This window comes from Anolis carolinensis, chromosome 2 (assembly GCF_035594765.1).
Source record: "Anolis carolinensis isolate JA03-04 chromosome 2, rAnoCar3.1.pri, whole genome shotgun sequence".
Taxonomy (NCBI): Eukaryota; Metazoa; Chordata; class Lepidosauria; order Squamata; family Dactyloidae; genus Anolis; species Anolis carolinensis.
This window is the reverse complement of record NC_085842.1, coordinates 189420532-189440695: the sequence shown is the minus strand read 5'-3', so window position 1 is coordinate 189440695 and position 20164 is coordinate 189420532. Positions and strand designations below refer to the sequence as shown.

At 40.9% G+C, this 20164-nt stretch overlaps 1 protein-coding gene across 1 annotated transcript in view; it reads left to right on the top strand.

Moving 5' to 3' along the window:
* The window catches only part of vangl1 (VANGL planar cell polarity protein 1), a 68051-nt gene extending 51623 nt beyond the window's left edge, over nt 1-16428 (top strand). Inside the window, exons 7-8 of the mRNA XM_008103850.3 lie at nt 6125-6359; nt 8775-16428. Of these exons, the coding sequence (XP_008102057.1) occupies nt 6125-6359; nt 8775-9035 (496 nt within the window). The 3' untranslated portion in view covers nt 9036-16428. The remainder of the gene's footprint in view (nt 1-6124; nt 6360-8774) is intronic.
* Nucleotides 16429-20164: the final 3736 nt, after the last annotated feature.

Here is a 20164-nt window from a genome sequence, read left to right as displayed (position 1 = left end):
AAGCAAGCACAAATAATCATAGTTGTTATATACCTGGAAATATCATAAAGTGTATTTAAACTTAAGTTTTTCTTACGGATTTTTTTGGGATTACAATCCCTCAAATGGATGAGGCTTGGGATAAGACAAAAGCACAGCTCTAAAAGACACTGCCAGAATAGTCACTATAATGAATATAAGTAATATAATGAAGATTTATATTTAATCTGAGTGTATGTATCTTACTCTATGCTGAGAGAGTGTGACTGTGCGTTTCTGGGGGTTAGACTATGAGCCTGAACAAGTAGGACCTGCCAAGTCCTCTCAAATACTGTAGAAAATGTGGCAGCCTGAGGTGAAAATATTAACTATGAATATATAAATATGACACCCTATCTATATATATAAAAGAGTGATGGCATCAGGGCAGCGGACAAAACAACAAAACTACAGACCCCCCAACCTCGAAATTTGACAACACAACCCATCATTCATGGCTCTAGGTGGATACAACAAAAAGAAAAGAAAAATAAAGTCCTAATTACAAGGAGAGGAATAATAGTTTTTATCCAATTGCTGCCAGTTTGAAGGCTAAGCTCCGCCCACTTGGTCTCCTAGCAACCTACTCAGCCCAGGGGATAGGCACAGTTAGGCCTCACTTAGGCCTCTTCCACAGATTATCAGATTTTAACTGGATTATATGACAGTGTAGACTCAAGGCCCTTCCACACAGCTATATAACCCATTTAGAATCTTATATTATCTGCTTTGAACTGGATTATCTTGACTCCACACTGCCATATAATCCACTTCAGTGTGCATACTAAACATAAAGACAACCATACAACAGACATTCAATACCACCACTACCTCAACAATTTCTCACCAACACCACCAGACAATGCCACAGCAACGCGTGGCCGGGCACAGCTAGTATAAATATATATTTATAACTGAATATATAAATATGAAACATAGTATGAGGTGAAAATCTCACCCCAAAACCAGGCAGTTGGCCACATAATGAAGATTTATACTTCTAGTAGTGTATCCATACCTTGATTTGAGGTCATGAGAGTATGACTGCACACAGGGGCGGCTGAAACCGATACACGAAATAAGCAAGTGCTGGTGGTGCCAAAACACTAGGGGCACTGTTGAGGCACCTGGAAGGGAAGGGGGAGGAGCTGTCTGAATGACTGGCAGCCCCTGGAATCCTATGGGAATTGAAGTTTCACAAGGGCGCTGGCCTTCTCCCTGCAACAGTATTGGTGCCCTGCCAAACCCCAGCTCCCAGGATCCCGTAACATGGAGCCAGGGCGCAGAAGGGAAACTTACCTGCCGCCGCTCCCGTCCCTCTCTTTCCTCTGTCCTGGGCCCACCGCCGGCCCTTTCCCCTTGCCTTCTGCCCCAAGGGAGGAGGCGGGCTCAAGGGAGGAGGCCCCTGGGCTCAATGGCTGCCGGGGAGGTTAAGCAGTAACCAAGAGCCTCCGGGAAAACTAAAAGCATCAGGCAACAGCAACGCCTCAGGCTCCCACGCTGCTTCTGCCTCACCCAGCCATCCAGCCCCCCTCCCACTGCCTGGTGCTCCTCAGGTGCATCTACATGCAGAATCTGAGGTGGTTTGGCACCATTTTTCCCTGCCGGGAATCCTGCTCCGCCCACTTCCCTACCCTGCTGAGCCTTCTGCAAGGCTATTCAATGCTAATCAAGATGGCCAGTTGCAACATTCACACTTGCCTCAAGCGGAAAAGAGTTATTTCTCCCACCCTGGACTTTTCACAGATATATAAACCGCACTTGCCTAGTTTCCAACAGACGTCAAATTACATTGGGCCAAGTTGACGGTGGGGCCTCCTTTTCTGGAGGCTTTAAAGCAGGCATGGGAAAACTTCGGCCCTCCAGGTTTTTTGAATAATAGAACGATAGAGTTGGAAGAGACCTCATGGGCCATCCAGTCCACCGCCCTGCCAAGAAGCAGGAAATCACATTCAAAGCACCCCCGACAGATGTCTATCCAGCCTCTCCTTAAAAGCCTCCAAAGAAGGAGCCTCCACCACAGTCTGGGGGGAGAGAATTCCACTGCTGAACAGCTCTCACAGTAAGGAAGTTCTTTCTAATGTTCAGGTGGAATCTCCTTTCCTGAAGTTTGAAGTCATTGTTCCATGCCCTAGTCTCCAGGGCATCAGAAAACAAGCTTGCTCCCTCCTCCCTATGACATATTTATACATGGCCATCATGTCACTCCTCAGCCTTCTCTTCTGAAGGCTAAACATGCCCAGCTCCTTAAAGTGTTTCTTGTAGGGCCTGTTTTCCAGAACCCTGATCATTTCAAGTCGCCCTCCTCTGGACACATTCCAACTTGTCAACATCTCCCTTAAACTGTGGTGCCCAGATTTGGACACAGTGTTCCAGGTGTGGTCTGGCCAAGGCAGAATAGAGGGGTACCATGATTTCCCTGGATCTAGACACTAGACTCCTATTGATGCAGGCCAAAATCCCATTGGCTTTTTTAGCTGCTGCATCACATTGTTGGCTCATGTTTAACTTGTTGTCCATGAGGACTCCAAGGTCTTTTTCACATGTACTGCTGTTGAGCCAGGCATCCCCCATTCTGTATCTTTGCTTTCCATTTTTTCTGCCGAAGTGAAGTATCTTGCATTTGTCCCTGTTGAACTTCATTTTGTTAGTTTTGGCCCATCTCTCTAGTTGTTAAGATTGTTTTGAATTCTGCTCCTGTCTTCTGGAGTGTTAGCTATCCCTCCCAGTTTGGTGTCGTCTACAAACTTGACGATTGTGCCTTCTAACCCTTCGTCTAAGTCATTAATAAAGATGTTAAACAGAACTGGGCCCAGGTTGGAACCCTGCGGCACTCCACTTGTTACTCCGATGAAGAAGACACATTGGTGAACACCCTTTGGGTTCGTTCGCTTAGCCAATTACAGATCCACCTAACTGTAGTTTTGTCTGGCCCACATTTTACTAGTTTGTTTGCCAGAAGGTCATGGGGGACTTTGTCAAAGACCTTACTGAAATCCAGGTATGCTACATCCACGGCATTCCATGTATTGACCCAGCTTGTAACTATCAAAAAAAGAGATCAGATTAGTCTGGCATAACTTGTTTTTGGTAAATCCATTTTTACTATTAGTGATGACCGCATTTGTTTCTAAATGTTCGCAGACCAATTCCTTAATGATCTTTTCCAGAATCTTGCCTGGTATCGACTTGACGCTGACTGGATGGTAATTATTTGGGTCATCCTTTTTCCCCTTCTTGAAGATAGGGACCACATTCACCCTCCTCCAATCTGCTGGGACTTCTCCCGTTCTCCAAGGACTCTCAAAGATGATTGCCAGTGGTTCTGAAATAACTTCTGCTAGTTCCTTCAATACTCTTGGATGTAGTTGATCTGGCCCTGGGGACTTAGTTTAGAGCAGCCAGGTGTTCCTGGACAACTTGTTTCCCTATTTGGGGTTGCATTCCCCCTAATCCTTGGTCCATTCCATGTTGCTGAGGTTGAAGGCGGCTTTCTTTTTGTGAGAAGACTGAGGCAAAGAAGGCATTAAGTGGTTCTGCCTTTTCCCTGTCCCCTGTCACCATCACCTCATCTTCTCCTTGCAGAGGCCCTATCGCCTCCTTGTTCTTCCTTTTCCTACCGACGTAGTTGTTTTTAATGTCTCTGGCAAGCCTGAACTCATTTTGCGTTTTAGCCTTGCGAACCTTTTCCCTACAGGAGTTGGCTATTCGTTTGAATTCTTCTTTGGTGATTTCTCCCCTTTTCCACTTCTTGTGCATGTCTCTTTTGAGTCTTAGCCCAGTCAGAAGTTCTTTGGACATCCATTCTGGCTTCTTTGCACTTGTCTTATTTTTTTTCTTTGTTGGCACTATTTGCATTTGTGCCTTGGGTATTTCACTTTTAAAAGTCCATGGAATACCACTCAGTATTTCCTTCATTTTTGGTATTCAGCTCTCTTAAAGCCCAGAATGTGTGTTTGACTTGTCGTAGTTTCAGCTTTCCTTTGTATGGCGAACTACAGGAGCACATGGCCACTTGCCCCTAAGGATCCGACCACTTCGACTGCATTGTTCAGGTCTTCCACATTTGTTAAGATGAGATCAAGAGTAGCTGATCCCCTTCTTATCTCTTCTACCTTCTGGACCATAAAATTGTCTGCAAGGCAAGCGAGGAATTTGTTGGACTTTGTACTCTTGGCCGAGTTTGTTTTCCATCAGATATCAGGATAATTGAAATCGCCCATGACTACTATATCTCTTCTTTGTGCCTGTTTGGTCAACTGTTGACAGAAGGCTTCATCAAGTCCTTCATCCTGGCTCGGAGGTCTGTAGTAGACACCCACAACAAGATCTTTTTGAGTCCCAGTTCACCTTGATTCTTATTCAGATGCTTTCAAGCTGGTTTCCCGGATTTCAGTCATGCATTTCTTCTGCAACGTAGCTGTTTTTGACATATAAAGCTACTCCCCCTCCTCTGCCCTTTGTTCTATTTCTGTAAAAGAGGTTATAGCCCTTAATGGCTACATTCCAATGATGGGAATCATCTCACCAGGTTTCAGTGATGCCTATGACATCATAAGTGTGGTGTTGTGCTAAAAGTTGGAGTTTGTTTTGCTTATTTCCCATGCTCTACATTAGTATAAAGACATGTAAGCCCCTGTGACCTTCCCCCAAGCTGTTTATTTGGGATTATTGTGCTCTTGGTACTTGCTGTGTTTGTGCAGTCCTCCATTTAGCCTTTTGGCGGTTCCCCGTGGTCATGGGTAAAATGCTGTTCGCAAGGCTGTTTTTCCCCTCCCCCAGTGGATCTAGTTTAAAGTGTGCCTGATGAGGTTGTGAGTCTGTGTGCAAAAAGATGTTTTCCTACTTGTGTGAGATGCACCCCATCATTTGCCAGTAGGCTGTTAGGAATTGTGGGAGTTGAAGTCCAAAACACCTGAAGGGCTGAAGTTTACCCATGCCTGCTTTAAAGCAAAAGCCGGATAGCCACCTGTTGACTGTGTGGATCCTAGAGTGGGGCTTTCTCCCATTCTAGGATTATATGACTCCTTAGGAAACCTCTCAGGTTTCCTGGCAGTTCAAATACATGCAAATTTGAGTAGATCAATAGGTACCACACCAGCAGGAAGGTAACAGTGATCCAGGCAGTCATGCCGGCCACATGACCTTGGAAGTATCTATAGACAATGCTGGCTCTTCAGCTTAGAAATGGAGATGAGCACCAACTCCCAGAGTTAGACACAACTAGACTTAATATCAAGGGAAAACCTTACCTTTTACTTATATTTATTTATATTGTATATCCCCTTTTCCCCTCTAAAAAATGTTCCAAAGCAGACCATAAGCATTAAAATAGCAACAATTTAGAAAATGCTGTTAAACACTAGAAGTTGTGCTATATTGATTATCATTATTGTTAGGATACTATATTTTATTTTTGATATTACTATTAATTTATACTGTATACCACTTTTTCCATCTTAAAATATTCCAAAGCAGACTATAAGCATTAAAATAGAATTAAACCTACAAAGGAATAATTTAAACAAATTGAAAAGACATGAAACATTAGGCAACACAGATCAACAGTACAAGACACAAATGCAAACAAGAAATTTATTTTTGTTTCATTAATACACATATCTTTATCTTCCAACTCTATTATTCTCTTCTGGAGAATAATATTCTCCAGAATAATATTCTCTATTATTCTCCTCAGTATGTGATGATACAGTTAATGAGTGGCATTGCCTGTGCCTTCCTAGGGCTGAGAAGAAGTGGGGAGGACAAACTTCCTCTGCTATAGAATGTGCCTTCCTTCTGGTGGGGAACTCTGTTTAATACAGCCACCCTTATGGTCTGCTGGGAAATCCTTGCCAATAAATGCCAATGGCAGAAAATAGGCTGAGTTGAATTGCTACTACCACCTAGAAGAGATTCATTGAATCAATTGCCGAATAATGTCAACACTTACGTAAATCCTATTGACTGAGCAAATCTACTCTAGTTGAAATTGATTAATGGATTTAGGCCACAAAGTACTACAACAGTGGTTACGAATGTTTCATAAAATATGTGTGACTTTAGCCCTGAATGTAATGCCCCTTCTTGTTCCTTGATGGTGTAGGCTTGTGGTAGCAGTTGAAGAAGCATTCACCCACATTAAGCACATGAAGACAGAGGAGCAGCAGAAAGCCCCTGGAGAAGTAATGGATGCCCGAGAGGCAGCCCAGGCCATCTTCCCTTCCATGGCAAGAGTGCTGCAGAAGTATTTACGGACTACCCGGCAACAACCCTACCACACCATGGAGAGCATTTTGCAACATTTGGCTTTCTGTATCACCCACAATATGACACCAAAGGTATGGAAAGAGAAGGAGGGCCTGATTCACTCTCATGCCACTACAGTCATGGACAAGGGGGGAGTAGCTTGTTCTCATGGATCTTGCCCTTTCTCTGATGCATCCAAGACCAATATGTGATCACTCACTCAAGGGACAAGCATCTCCAGTGTGTAGTGGAGATGGAGCTTGCTCTGCTCCTCATTTTATTTATTTATTTGTTAGTGACATTTATATCCCGCCCTTCTCACCCCGAAGGGGACTCAGGGTGACTTACAAGTCATATGTACATACAACAACAACAACAATTTATTGATTAGCCATTTGGCCTTATCAAGAACAGACAGTACAAACGCAACATACAACATACATCTAGTATACTTAAAATAAAATACAGGTGCATACAATATATTATATTATTTGTATAGTACAATATAAGCATTATATATTACTACATTGTACTATAACACTATATTGTAATATTATTGGTATATTATCATTAAGACAAGTATTTAAAAATACTGCCCAGTTTTCCTGTCATCTAGCTCTAGCTTTGTGGAAGTTAACTGCCCATGTAGTATTTATGTATGCCATTGCCAAGACTGGGTTGAAAATTCTGTGCCCTGAAAATTTTCACTTTTTTGAAAAGAAGAAGAGGAAGAAAAGAAAATCCTCTCGCTAATCTTATCTTGCAACCATGTTATCCAGTCTGTGGAACCTGCCTACTGATCATCTCAGAAGCCAGAAGAGAGGGGCTAAACAAGTGTCCTAAAGGTTCTGTGACTCTTAAAGCTGTTGGTCCCTCAAACAAAACCAGAATAAATTAGAACTTTCTATCAGGATTAGCTCTCCCACAAGTAGATGGCACATGTGTCAAACTCAAGGCCTGTGGGCCAAAATACGTCCTGCTGTTTCATTTTATGTGGTCCATCAGATGCTGGACTCCAATTCCTTTATTTCTCATCGTTAAACATCATGGCTAGAGTGGATGGGAGTTGTAATACAATAACATCCAAAAGGCTGCAGTTTGTTCTGTTTTGTTAGGATAGTGGGATTTGGATTTAGATCCAAGGTTTGTGGATAAGATTCCTGACTTTATAATGTCTTTTCATCTTTTCCCCTACCTCAGAGTCACAAGTGCTGTTGTGTCGCAATTCCCATTATCCCCAGTCCACACAGTGGATAATTAAAAATGGATGGGAGTTGTTGTTTGATATCATCTGGGGACCCAAATAGGGTAAAAACTAAAGATCACTATGTAAAAGAAATTATAGTTGGACTTCTGTATTCACATATTCTCTGTCCATTGATTTAGTGGTCCTTTGAAAGCACCCATTAAGAAATGAGTGTGACACCCCATTCTAGAGGGCAGATGCTGCAGTGGAGAAATAGCCAGCGAGTTTATCCAGAATGGAAGAGAAGATAGGCATGCACTCAAGAGGAGTCACTGGTCTTCTGGTGCATAAACAGGATTCTCTCAGAGAGAGGGAGAAGTTCTAAAGAACTTAGGTAGCTGGTAAAGGCAGTCCAGCATAACTCTTCAGAGAACTAAATAGCCCCAAGTGCTTGTATCCCACAGGAATTGTGGGAGAGATCCTAGCCCTGTTTCTCAACAGACATGGCTTCTGGTAGCCATGAGCTCCATCTTTCAACATTACATGGCACAGGCAAACATAGCCCGACTTCCAAAGGTTTCTAGAAAGCTCTACTCCCAATATAGAAGTTGAAGTTAGATATATTCTCATGTATGTGCCTGTACATTCATATTTTGTTTGTTTGTTTGTCTTTCTTTTCACACTGGAAAGACATGCTTTACTTACATTTCACTTGCCTGCCATTTCCTGGTGGTTTGATTGTACATGTGAACATTTCATTACCTCTACCTCTTCATAACTGTGTGAGACTGCTAAACAATTTTGGCATCAAGCATTCTGACAGAGTTTCCCTGCCCCACCCTAGAGTTTGCATTGAATAAAATATAAGTAGTATCGAGAAAGCACCCAGGAGCAAAACTTGTTCTGCCAGGTGTGTGAGCTGACAGGCTTCGCTTCCCGTTTATTATTTTGGCAGCTTTTCTTTGCTTCCACTTAATATGATTCTACCATTTAAAGCTGAGGTTCTTTGGCAGAGAACATGCTGGAGTTGAGGGATTGTGGGGTGAGGGCATAGGTAAGATGTTCTACTGACTGTGTGGACCTATTGTGGAGGAAATTGCTTCAATTCTGCATTGTTGCGGTTCAATTCACTTGGCCTGATAAATGTTTTTAGAGTTCTGTAAGTGTTTCTTCCTTGCATGTGTATGATAACTAATCATGGAGGCTGGGAAGGGAACTGGCTCAAACTGCTAAATACCCAACTAAAATAAACTACTCTTGAACTTCTGAAACATTTCCAGTCTGATCCGAGATCTCATTAGTTCTTTCTGTTCTTTTCTAGGCTTTCCTGGAACGGTATCTTACTCCAGGCCCAACTCTGCAGTATGACAAGGATCGTTGGTTCTCCAAACACTGGACACTTATAAGTGAAGAAGCTGTTACAAGGGGACTAAGGGATGGTGTTGTATTTGTCCTCAAGTGCTTGGACTTCAGCCTTGTCATTAATGTGAAAAAGATCCCTTTCATCAAACTCTCAGAAGAGTTTTTAGACCCCAAATTTCACAAGTTTGCCTTTCGCTTACAGTCGGAAACATCAGTTTAGAGTGGCATGTGTCTGTGGCTGAGAAGAGGGTAGTCTCTGACTTTATGCATTCAGGTGTCTGGATTACAGTATATGTTTGGTTTCCCCTTTCCCTGTTGTTAAGTTCAAAAAGCACAGGTGGTGGACCACAAAGATTTCTACCATCTGCACTTTATCAGGAAAGAGGAGATAGGAGATTCTCTAGAAAGATCCAAAGAGTGCAATGGGTCGGATGGAGCACATTTACCTGGTCAGAATGACTAACCTTAGTTCATGCACTCTGCAGAGAACCATTCACTACTGTGGTGCCCTGTTTTGTCCTGCCTTCCTACTTTAGAGCAGCTGATGTGTATCTTTTGCTCATGCTTCACCCTACCTTTTATCTGTATTCACAATGTATACTGTTCTATAGATCAGCATCACTTTGCTCAGCTTTTGTCAGTTGCCTATGTAGATCATGTTCACAGATGATTCTGTCAGCCCTCGTTTTGTACTATCCATAATTTAGAACCCAGATCATAACTTGAGATTCCAAAGAGGCACCAGGCAATGCATTGCATTGTCTACATGTCTGCTTTCCTTTTATATTCTCTGTGGCCTGCATGACCAAAATAAAAGAAATACCTGTTTTCAGGAGACAGCAGCTTCTGGAGATGGAGCAATGCGTATAAATTTAATTTGTCAATTCACCTAATGTCAGACTGAAATTTTTAAAACTTCCTTATTGTGGCTTGTTCAAATGACATAACTGAACAAATGATCAAGAGGACTTTGAGTTAATCTGTCAAGTGGTGTCTGCTGGAGAAAATGGAGGTGTCATTCTTCTTCTTAAAGAGCATCCTTTTTTGTATCTAGAGGGGGAAATTGTAATTAGAAGAAAAAATAAGGCTCGGTCTTTCAGTAATCTTTCTATACTAGGTGTTTTGCACACTGACCAGTGGTCCTTTTGGCAGTGTGTACCCACACATGTGCCCAAACAAATCAAGTACCTTCTTCCCTCCTCGTTCTATGTGGCAGACAATTTTTCTCATCCTGTACAGTCTGTCTGTTTCTTACCTTTACCCCAAATATATTTATGTAGTTGCAAAAAGACTTGAATGCTGAGCATTCACTTGTGAAAAGGGAACTCTGATTTTTTTTACTATAAAGAAGAAAACATAAGTAGAATCTACTGTCAGAGATGTTTAGCCTTAGTGCCTCTCGCCATGGCACAAGTTTATAAGAACCTGGTTTTAGGGCAGTGTTTGAATACCATCTGAGAGCAACAGATCCAAATAGTCAGCCATTATTTGTGCTTTTCACAGAAACTCTGTTCTCTTCAATAAGCTATCATACGTAGATCAGTCTCTCACCACATTCCGCCATCTATTAAACTAATAATCTTATTGAAAAATATATAATTCTTTGGCAGGATTTGTTCTTGACAAACGAATGCTGGCTCCTGCTGATTGTGTCATTGTCATCGAGATATTTGCAGACAGACTCCTAATATTTTTCTTGGTATTGAGATTGCACCACTGATCTGTAGTTTTCTGGATCTTCTCAAAAATTTAGGAAAAAAAATTAAAAGTTTAGAGGGCACACAGCAGGTTTCTTCAGAACTTTGAGATGAAGTTGGTCTGGCTCCTCATATTTGAAGTCATTTAGCTTAGCTAGCAGATTCCTTGCAAATTCTCTATAAATCTTGGCTTGCAGTCCAGATCCCTTGGCAAAATCTCTGCTGTTGAATGGAAACACATAGTTCTCCTCGGTGGGAAAATAGAGAATAGTTCTGCCTTTCCACTGTGATCTGTTAGCATTTTACCATCCCCCTCCTTGATCATTTTTCTCTCTCAAATGTATCAAAAGAACATTTTTGTTGATTGCCTAGCCAATCTCAGTTCATCTTGAGATTTAACTTATGCTGTTCTTACAAACTTAGGCTAGAGATCTGTCCTCTTCCTTATTGATCCTTCCTTCTATATCCTTTTTTTCACTTCCTCCTTGAGTTTGCTGTGCGGCCACCTTGGCTTTTTCCAAAGTTTCTCCATCTTCTCCCTTATTTCTTTGCTGGTTTCAAGTGCTGTTGTTATGCATTCTTTTGATCAAGCTTATTGATTTTTTAAAACTCATGCAAAGGTGAAAAATGTATAAAGTTAATCAGATAGTAGTTAATACAAATATGAATAACAAGAGATGTCTAGTTCACAATTTTTCCAATACAAATTTTCCAATATAGCCATTATAACATTCAGTTGTGACATTAAGCCATAAATATTTTGCGTTGAACTGTGTTTCAGTAATTAACAAAAAGAGGCCTTATTTCTTCACACACAACAAATGAACGTATTTCCCTATTCAAATGATTAAAACAAGCAAACTGGCTATCTGCTATATTTCTTTCAACTTTTCATTCACACTAGAAAGGAAGCTGTGTTTTTTCACTATATTTTCTTTAAACCCATAGTTTATAATATAAAATTTCCAACTAAGACATTATTTCCCCCTTTCATTTCCTAATGGATAATGACTCGTTAGCTTAACAAGAGTTTGATACAAAATTTTCTCAGTTCTTAAAACATGTGTCTTCTCCCTTCTAAAGTTTTCCCATGTATTTAAGAATTGGGCATATGTAGATTTTTTTTGGGTCTTATATCATGATCTGTACAATATGCACATTTCAAAAGGAGGGCAGATTTTTATTTTGTAGAAAAGGTCTCTCTGACACAATCTTTCATTAGTACTCCATTTACGTACCAGCATCTTGAACCCTGAGGGTTTGTTAAGACTTGTCAGGTTTGGACAAGCTGAGGGGAAAGCTTTCTACTGTGAATGCTCACCATTGTGAAAGAGCTTACGTAGAGTTCTACTGCATTCAAACTGTAATTTTGGATTGAAATCTGAACAATGCAGATGAAGCATTAAGGGGAGTAGAACCCAAATTCTCACCTAGAGCCATTAGGTCTTGCTTCACATAAAATTATATATATCCTGATTGAAAAATCACTCAAATGTAGACATGGTGATGAAATGATAAGATAAAGGATCTATTCATTCTCCAAGTCAACAAAGCTCTTGCTTGAACGTTTAAGCAAGTGGCTTGATTCAGCTCAAATTTGAAGCATGTGTTTAACATTAGCATGGCTTGGATTCAGGTTATGTTATGAATGCCACTACATTCTTGCTTTTCAAGGCTGACAAACTTTTTGTTTCTTAATAGTCTCTTCTATTTCTGTATTATATGAAAAAGCCAAGTTATTGAAAGGACAGTACCGTTTGGGGAATGATGTTCCAACAAAAGACTGATTTTTCTTTTCTACCCACTCATTCTTCTCTGAAGTGTTCTGGTAGCTGGTTTAATTTGGATTTTTATATAACAAGCCACAGTGGTCTCCCCTTCCCTTTCTCAGTTGAGACTTTTTGGAAAGAAAGAAAGGACAGCCCTTCCTGGTGCCATCATTATGTCATATCAGTTTTGACAGCACAGCTGCAGTCTCTCTGCTCTTTAACGTCTAACCCTTTGGCCCCCAAATCAGTTAAACTGGGTGAGCCAACTTTGACTTGTGTTGTCGAAGGCTTTCATGGCCTGGATCACATGGCCACACAGCCCGAAAGACATACAACAACCCAACTTTGACTTGTTAACCATATAATTCAGAACCAAAGACCTACCTAGCTTGCTAACTGCATTGTATTATTTCTATCCCTTGAGAACTCTGAAGATTATTTATTAAGGAAATGTTGACTTTCTTCACCTCCTTACTTATTCTTATGTGTTAAATGCCTGTGAAAATATCAAAAATTTATAAAATTCCCAAACAGCAGGAACATCTGCTGCAGAAATATAGAAATTGTTAGCTGCTGCCTGCATCCTCCAATTCAAAAAGCCCCAATTGACATTGTTGTGTAATGAATTTCACCAGTATATTTAATTGAAAGGTTCTTTCCTGTTTCAACACCTTACTGGATTTAAACCTGAATGCGAGGGTAAACCTCTCCCTCTTTGGGATGTTTACTTTTGCATTCCCTTGAGATTGGAAAGAAGGCAAAGATTGGAAGAATGTGGTTGGGCGGTGTGCTCATATTGTCTTGCTCCATCTGGCCTAGTTTTCTTTGCTTCATTCTTTTCTTGGTGCCTCTCCTTTTTGTTTGAGGTATGAAAATAGTACATTAATTTTTATTACTTTGCTGGGACATTGTGACGTTATTGATCCTCATGGAAGTTTTTTTCAGGACATCCACATACTCAATAATACGGAAGCAGTAAAACAGCAGTTATTTTAGTTAGGAGGAACATACTATGTTACTGGTTGTTGTGTCCCATTTTTGTCAATGCTATTCTCATGAACCCGAGTTCCAGAGAACCAGCATGTGTGTGCCTGATTTCCTCTGTGCTAATTTAATATATGAGCTATTTAATATATGAGCTATGAGCTGCAACTATGAGCTATTTGGTAAATGCTATGGGAAATATAAACTTTGGTACACAGAGACCAGGGGGACTGCTGGGTGCCTGTGTCCTTTCTCTTGCTCATACTTGAAGCAACACAGGAAATGACTTTGCCACCCACTTTCTGGCCTGGTCTCTGGATACTGTCACTAGAAAGGCAATGCAGAAACTGGTATAGGAAGGCAGCCCACAATTGGCAATAGCCAGTAAAGGCAGTCCTCAAGGTACAACAAAAAATAGCTTCTGTAGGTTTGTACTAAAGTTGAATGTGTATATACGTCAGAACAGGTGCATTTTTAAAATGCAGATTATGTGTGTGTGTGTGTGTGTGTGTGTGTGTGTCGCTTTGGGTAGCGTAGAGAAGGGTTAACACTCCTGTATTGTTTGTTTTGCTGTCTGTGCCCCTGTTTCACCTCACTTTCTGTCCCTGTGAGAATTGGATTTTGAAAAATTTGGCTTATTATGGAAACCAGGATTGGTGAGAAAGCTTTTGTGGAGACACCTTTTTCCCGATGATAAATCCTCCAGGAGTGAATTTTCCTTCCTGAGGATAGATTTCTGTCACTTCCTGTTGTCTCACCCCTGTTCTTCACTATGGGTTGTTTATATGTCGGATGTTTGTAACTCAGGGACTGCCTGTACAGTTATTTTTTACTTGCACTGTATTGCTTTGGGTTCCTCGTGATCACCTTGTCAGTGTAAAGCCTGTCCCTTATTGCTGCCATGGAAGTTGTCAAATTGATTTGCATTTTCATTTATCAAAACCCAACATAAACTTGCAAAGGTGGGGAAACACTGAAACTGGCAGATTTATGTTTGTTCAAAGGGACATTGAAAGAATTCAGCAGCTTAAAATGTTTAAAATGCCTGGCTGTAATGTTTTGTTTTGGAGTCTCCATACCTTCTTTGGTGATGTGACCATATAGCTTCCTTGCATTGAGGGATGAGGGAGTGGAGCATAGGGAGTACATGTGGTGGTGGTTACATGCACCAGTGTGGCAGAGTGCACATTCATGCCCACAGAGGGTTGTGTTGACAATGTAGCTAAGTCAGTGACTGTTACAACAAATGCTCTATTTTTAATTCTCTGTACGAACATAGTAATGTAACCACCCTTGTCTCATCACAAATGGACAGGCAAACTAATGTGACCCCAATTTTCAGGCAAAATTGAGAATTTTGGCATAGAAAATATTAGCTCAGTTAGAAAAAATGTACTGACTGGAGGAAGAGGAAACTGGAAAGGGTTTTATATGATAACTTTATTTTTGTACCCCGCCTCCATCTTCCTGAAGGGACTCAGGGTGGCTTACATATGGCACAAGGTGCCTAAAACAACATATAAAATAAACACACAAGTGCAATACAAAATAAAACCACTAGTATATAAAACAACAGTTTGAATTCAGAACAGCACCAATAACCTATAGTGCCATCTATCATAAAAACATGGCCAACTGTAAATAACAAAAAAAGGAAAGGCATAGTGCAAGTTGTGGCAAAGGAACAAGGGAGTGGGATAAAAGTGCTGTGCTGTATCATGATTGCAGACCATTGAGCTAGACAGTCTCAAAGGCTTGTCTAAACATTCATCTTCAATTCCCTCTGGGCCTGAGAAGGGCATTCAAAAGCCCAGGGGACCACCACTGAGAAGGCCCGCTCCCTTGTCCCCACCAACCGTGCTTGTGATGGTGGTGGGACTGCGAGAAAGACCTCCCTGGCAGATCTTAACACTCATGCAGATGCATGGGGGTCATGAAGATAGGCAGGGCCCGGTTTAAGCCAAGGTCTGCTTCACTTTCATCATGCTTTTCTATATGACTTTTTTCAAACAAATGGTACATTCATGTTTGTCCTAGAAGAAAAAGAGAGAGTAGTAGGAAATCACCCTGTGTAGTAATACTCAGAATTCGGTCCAGGGACATGCACGGCTCATTTTAGGACACAGCCCAGTAATAACTACTGTATTTTCATGTTCATCCATCCAGGATTTCATATATGCAGTGATTTCTGTGACAATGATGGCATGTCTTGGGAGCCCTACTATCATGAAAATGTGTTTTAAAGAATTATGCCAAACAGATTTCAGACAGTATCACAGTGCAAGCATAGCCTACTTATTACTGCTCTGCCATCCATTATCTATGCCTCTGGCATTGTGTTTTAATGAATTGTATGAGCAATGGTAGCTACACATGCTATTGTCCATTTTGTATCAAGTTTGAATTCATGTTCCATTCCCAATCTTTTTTAAATCCATAGTTTGCAACAATACTGTGGAAAATATATTGTATTGCAACAAAACTTATTGAATCACCACTGGTAGCAGTTAAATGTAGTAGGCAGCACTAGAAATTTTTACACATTACACATCAGAAAAAAACAGTGGAGGTGTTTAAATAATGCCCTGCTCTGTGCTTGCTGATATCAAACATAGTCATCCAAACAGTCAAGGGCTTTACAATATACCCAAACACATAACATAACTACAGCGGGACCATGACCTCTCATGGTGGTGGCGAGGTGACTTCATTTTCTCTGATGCTAATCTTTCCCCAGAAGAACATTATTGGAAAAACATAATTGCCTCCTCTACTTTGTCACTTACACAGACCTAACTGTGAAATATTGTAATTCTCAGTGCCTGTTTTTAATCCGCCATTGTTGAGTGTTGAGGATAGGTATTTCCTGCTGAACGCCCCTCTCTTTTGATCACTGTACACTGTTCAGCACGACTGCCTTTCTGCACAAATTGTATTCAGTATCTTAACATCTCTTTCTGTCTTTCTATTTTAAAAGACAGTGTCTCTGCACACTTACCTAACTTTAATGTCAGTGATGTAACTTTGGATACACTGTATATCAACCGTAATTGTTTGGGCTCTCAACTTTGATATCTGTTTTTTGAACTGAAACATTGACACCATTTTACACTTTGCATATTTGTACAGTTAACTTGAAATAAAGTGAAATTGTACATTCTTACACTTGTGGTGTTAGCACTACCTTTAATTTAGCAAATAGCACCTTTGTTGAATTTCCTTGTGGAAATAGTTATGTTGAATCCAACAAAAGGAAAATAATTGCTCGTGTTGTCCCACAAATATTTGTACAAGAACTGGCAGTGGCAGTCGCTCTGTGACGTTGCAGTTCTCATGGGTACTAAAATGCTTCACAGAGAACTTGATGGGGGAGCGTGTCCTTGTTTGTTCTCTTGGACATCTCAGCGGCCTTTGATACCATCTATCATGGTATCCTTCTGGGGCAGCTTTCCGGAATGGACCTTGGGGGCACTACTCTGCTGTGGCTCCACTCCTTCCTGGGGGGTTGCACCCAGTCAGTGAATCTGAGGGATTTCTGTTCGAACCCCTGGCCTTTGACCTGGGGGTCCCACAAGGTTCTATTCTATCCCCAATACTTTTTAACATCTACATGAAACTGCTGGGCGAGGTATCCAGAGTTTTGGAGTTCGGTGCCATCTCTACGCAGATGACACTCAACTCTACTACTCTTTTCCACCAAATTCCAAGGAAGCCCCTCGGGTCCTGGACCAGTGCCTGGCGGCTGTGATGGGTTGGATGAGCACTAACAAGCTGAAGCTTAATCCTGACAAAACAGAGGTCCTCCATGTCAGTCGCTCGGCGGATCGGGTTATAGGGTGGCAACTTGTGCTCGATGGGGTTACACTCGCCCTGAGGACACAGGTCTGCAGTCTGGGAGTCCTTCTGGACTCAGAGCTGACTATTGATGCTCAGGTGTTGGCGGTGGCTGGGAGGGCCTTTGCACAATTAAAGCTTGTGCGCCAGCTGCAACCATACCTTCAGAAGTCTGACTTGACTATGGTGGTCCATGCCTTAACTACCTCCAAGTTGAACTACTGTAATGCACTCTACGTGGGGCTGCCTTTGAAGATGGCCCTTAAACTGCAGTTAGTGCAAAGGTCAGTGGCCAGGTTGTTAACTGGAGCAAATTACAGGGAGCGGTCAACTCTCCTGTTTAAACAGTTCCACTGGCTGCTGATTCAAGGTGCAGGTTATCACCTATAAAGCCCTAAATGGTTCTGGACCTGCCTATCTTCTCAACCACATCTTCCCCTACAAACCTGCACAATCTCTAAGGTCATCTGAGGAGGCTCTCCTCTCGCTCCCACCCCTGTCACAAGTGCGGTTGGTGGGGACAAGAGAGAGGGCCTTCTCAATGATGGCCCCCCAACTCTGGAACTCTCTCTCCCAGGTAGATTAGACTGGCACCCACCCTGTCCACTTTCTGTAAAGATCTAAAACATGGATGTTCCACTGTGCTTTTGATTAAGCAGTTCCCGAAATAATTTTGGCCCCAGCTATGGCCCAAAGTCTAGTCCTTGTACTTTACAACTGCTCCCTACCCAGAGATATGGTGCTCTATCTTATATTGCCCTCCATTCCTAAATTCGTCATCTGGCTTCTGCACTTTATCCATCAGCCCTGTCCTTGCAACTGATTTGCACTAGCCCTGCCCGCTCCTCAGAAACTGTTTACTACTCAGGCCATTGGTGGTTTGTTTGATGGTGTTTTATACTGTGTTGTGTTGTGTTTTTGTTTTATTTTGTCCTAATATAATGTTGTTTTATCAATTTTATTATTCTATATTTTAACTTTGTTGATCAGGCTTGTCCCCATGTGAGATGCCCCGAGTCCCTTCAGGGAAATGGAGGAAGGATACAAAAATAAAGTTGTTGTTGTTGTTGTTGTTGTTGTTGTTGTTCAATTAGTTTTGGAGAAATAGTGGATGTTTTCGTCCAGCAAAGGATTACTATTGGATCCAGCCTAATGGAACAAGCTTAGATCTACCTAGCAGTGGTATTCTGAGTAACTGTCTGTATCCTAATTGCATAACTAACTTTGCCACTAACACAGTTATCAAAGAAATATGTACTGTGCTTCAGAGAAACATTCTGTAAAAGGCTGCATCTGCTTTCACCATTTGTCTTCTGACAAAAAGATCTTGTCACAAACATGCATCAAACAGTTTTGATATCCCCTCAAACCAGAGACAAAAGTTTCAGGATACTTTATGAAAAAAGTACAATAAAATGTAAAAGCATTCCTATGAATAGCCACTTCAGAAAAAATAATCTATCTGTTGTCTAATATTAAAAGGAAAATTGGCTAAAACTTAATGAAGACCAATTTCCTTGTGCTGCCATCAGAAACTTATGTATGTCTACAGCACCCGATCATTGAATGGCTATTCTCTGCTACTAGAAAACCTTTGAATTGATTGGATGGGATAAAACGGAGCTTGGAATATTAGTTTTGAAAATCAAAGTTTTTTATATTGACTATCAGAAATTAGGAGATTAATTTACTTATATTGTCACAGTTATTTTGTTGGTTTATATCTTAAAATAGTAATTTTCAGAGTATATTTTAGAATTTACAGGGGGATAGCATGGAAGTTATCGTCACTAAGCCATGGGAACACATTCTGTTATTGGCTGCATGTGCTGTTTTCTTGTCATTTTAAAGTTGCCTTCCCCCAACCTGGATTTTCCCCCCCAGATGGATTACAAAAGCAATAGTATCATTGGTGCCTGGGCAATGGGAGTACAATATGTGTGATTGGGAAAAGCTATCCTCAAGTATGGGATTGCATTATGCAAACTCTTGCATAAATATTGTTCCTAATCTGCAGTTCTCTTTTCTTCTTTTCATCCCCTCTAGCAATCTTTGATTGGTTAGGATCACAAGGAGAAAGATTGGTTAGTTCGGAATGATCTATAGAAAGTTCAAAAAAAAAAAAAAGAAAATAGCTGAAGAGCAATCATCAAATAACAAATGGTGAATTTTGAGTATTTCTGAGCATATGCAGAATCGTTGCAGTTCAAACCTCCCCAGTTTGAACCAAGAGGTACAGCTTGCAAAAATCTACAGCATCTATTTTACTGTAAAGCTCAGGAAGTAATATTTATCCTCATTTATCTCTGTTTCACCCTGAGCAGGAAGACGTTTGCCTTCTGGCATTTCAGTGTGACATTCTAGTTGGAACCACTTTGATTTGTTTTTGATAACACAGTTGTTAATCCAACGAAAAATAACACTATGTAATAGGCATGTGCGATCCAGGAAAAAAAATGGTTCAATACTCACTTCGAAAGTAGGGGGCGATGGCGCTTCGTTTCTAAAGCCATTTCCAAATTATGAAGCAAAAAATTCTAAACTTTATGAAAATTCAGAATATTCGTATGTACCTCGTTAATGGCGGACGCGCATGCGCATGAAGGAAAACATTGTCAATAGGGAAGTTTGAGGGGCTTCTCTCTCCCTCATTTTTTGAGCTATCGTAATGAAATTTGCTACAGTGAAAGAACACATTTACTGTTAGCTCACCAAATCTAAGAACACGACTTATCCTCAGATTTTTGGCAAATTTTCAAGGCTTTTTTTAATTAAAAAAATTTTTTTTAATAACAAAAATCTGTTCCTGGTTTGGAAGTGTTATTTCCTGTTTCATTGGGTTGCCTTTACTTTGAAAGTCATTGTTCTACTTCAGAAACTTTGTTTTTGTAGCTGAAACTTTGTAAAATTCTTGGACAGAGACTCAACAAACCATAATGTGCTATTTTTATAGGACAATGTCCCTTGCACAAAGACAAAGTTTTGGCAGTGTAATAAAGTTTTGCCATGTTCTTATGATAGAACCAATTAGGAAATGACATTTATCAACAAGGAACAGAAATCAT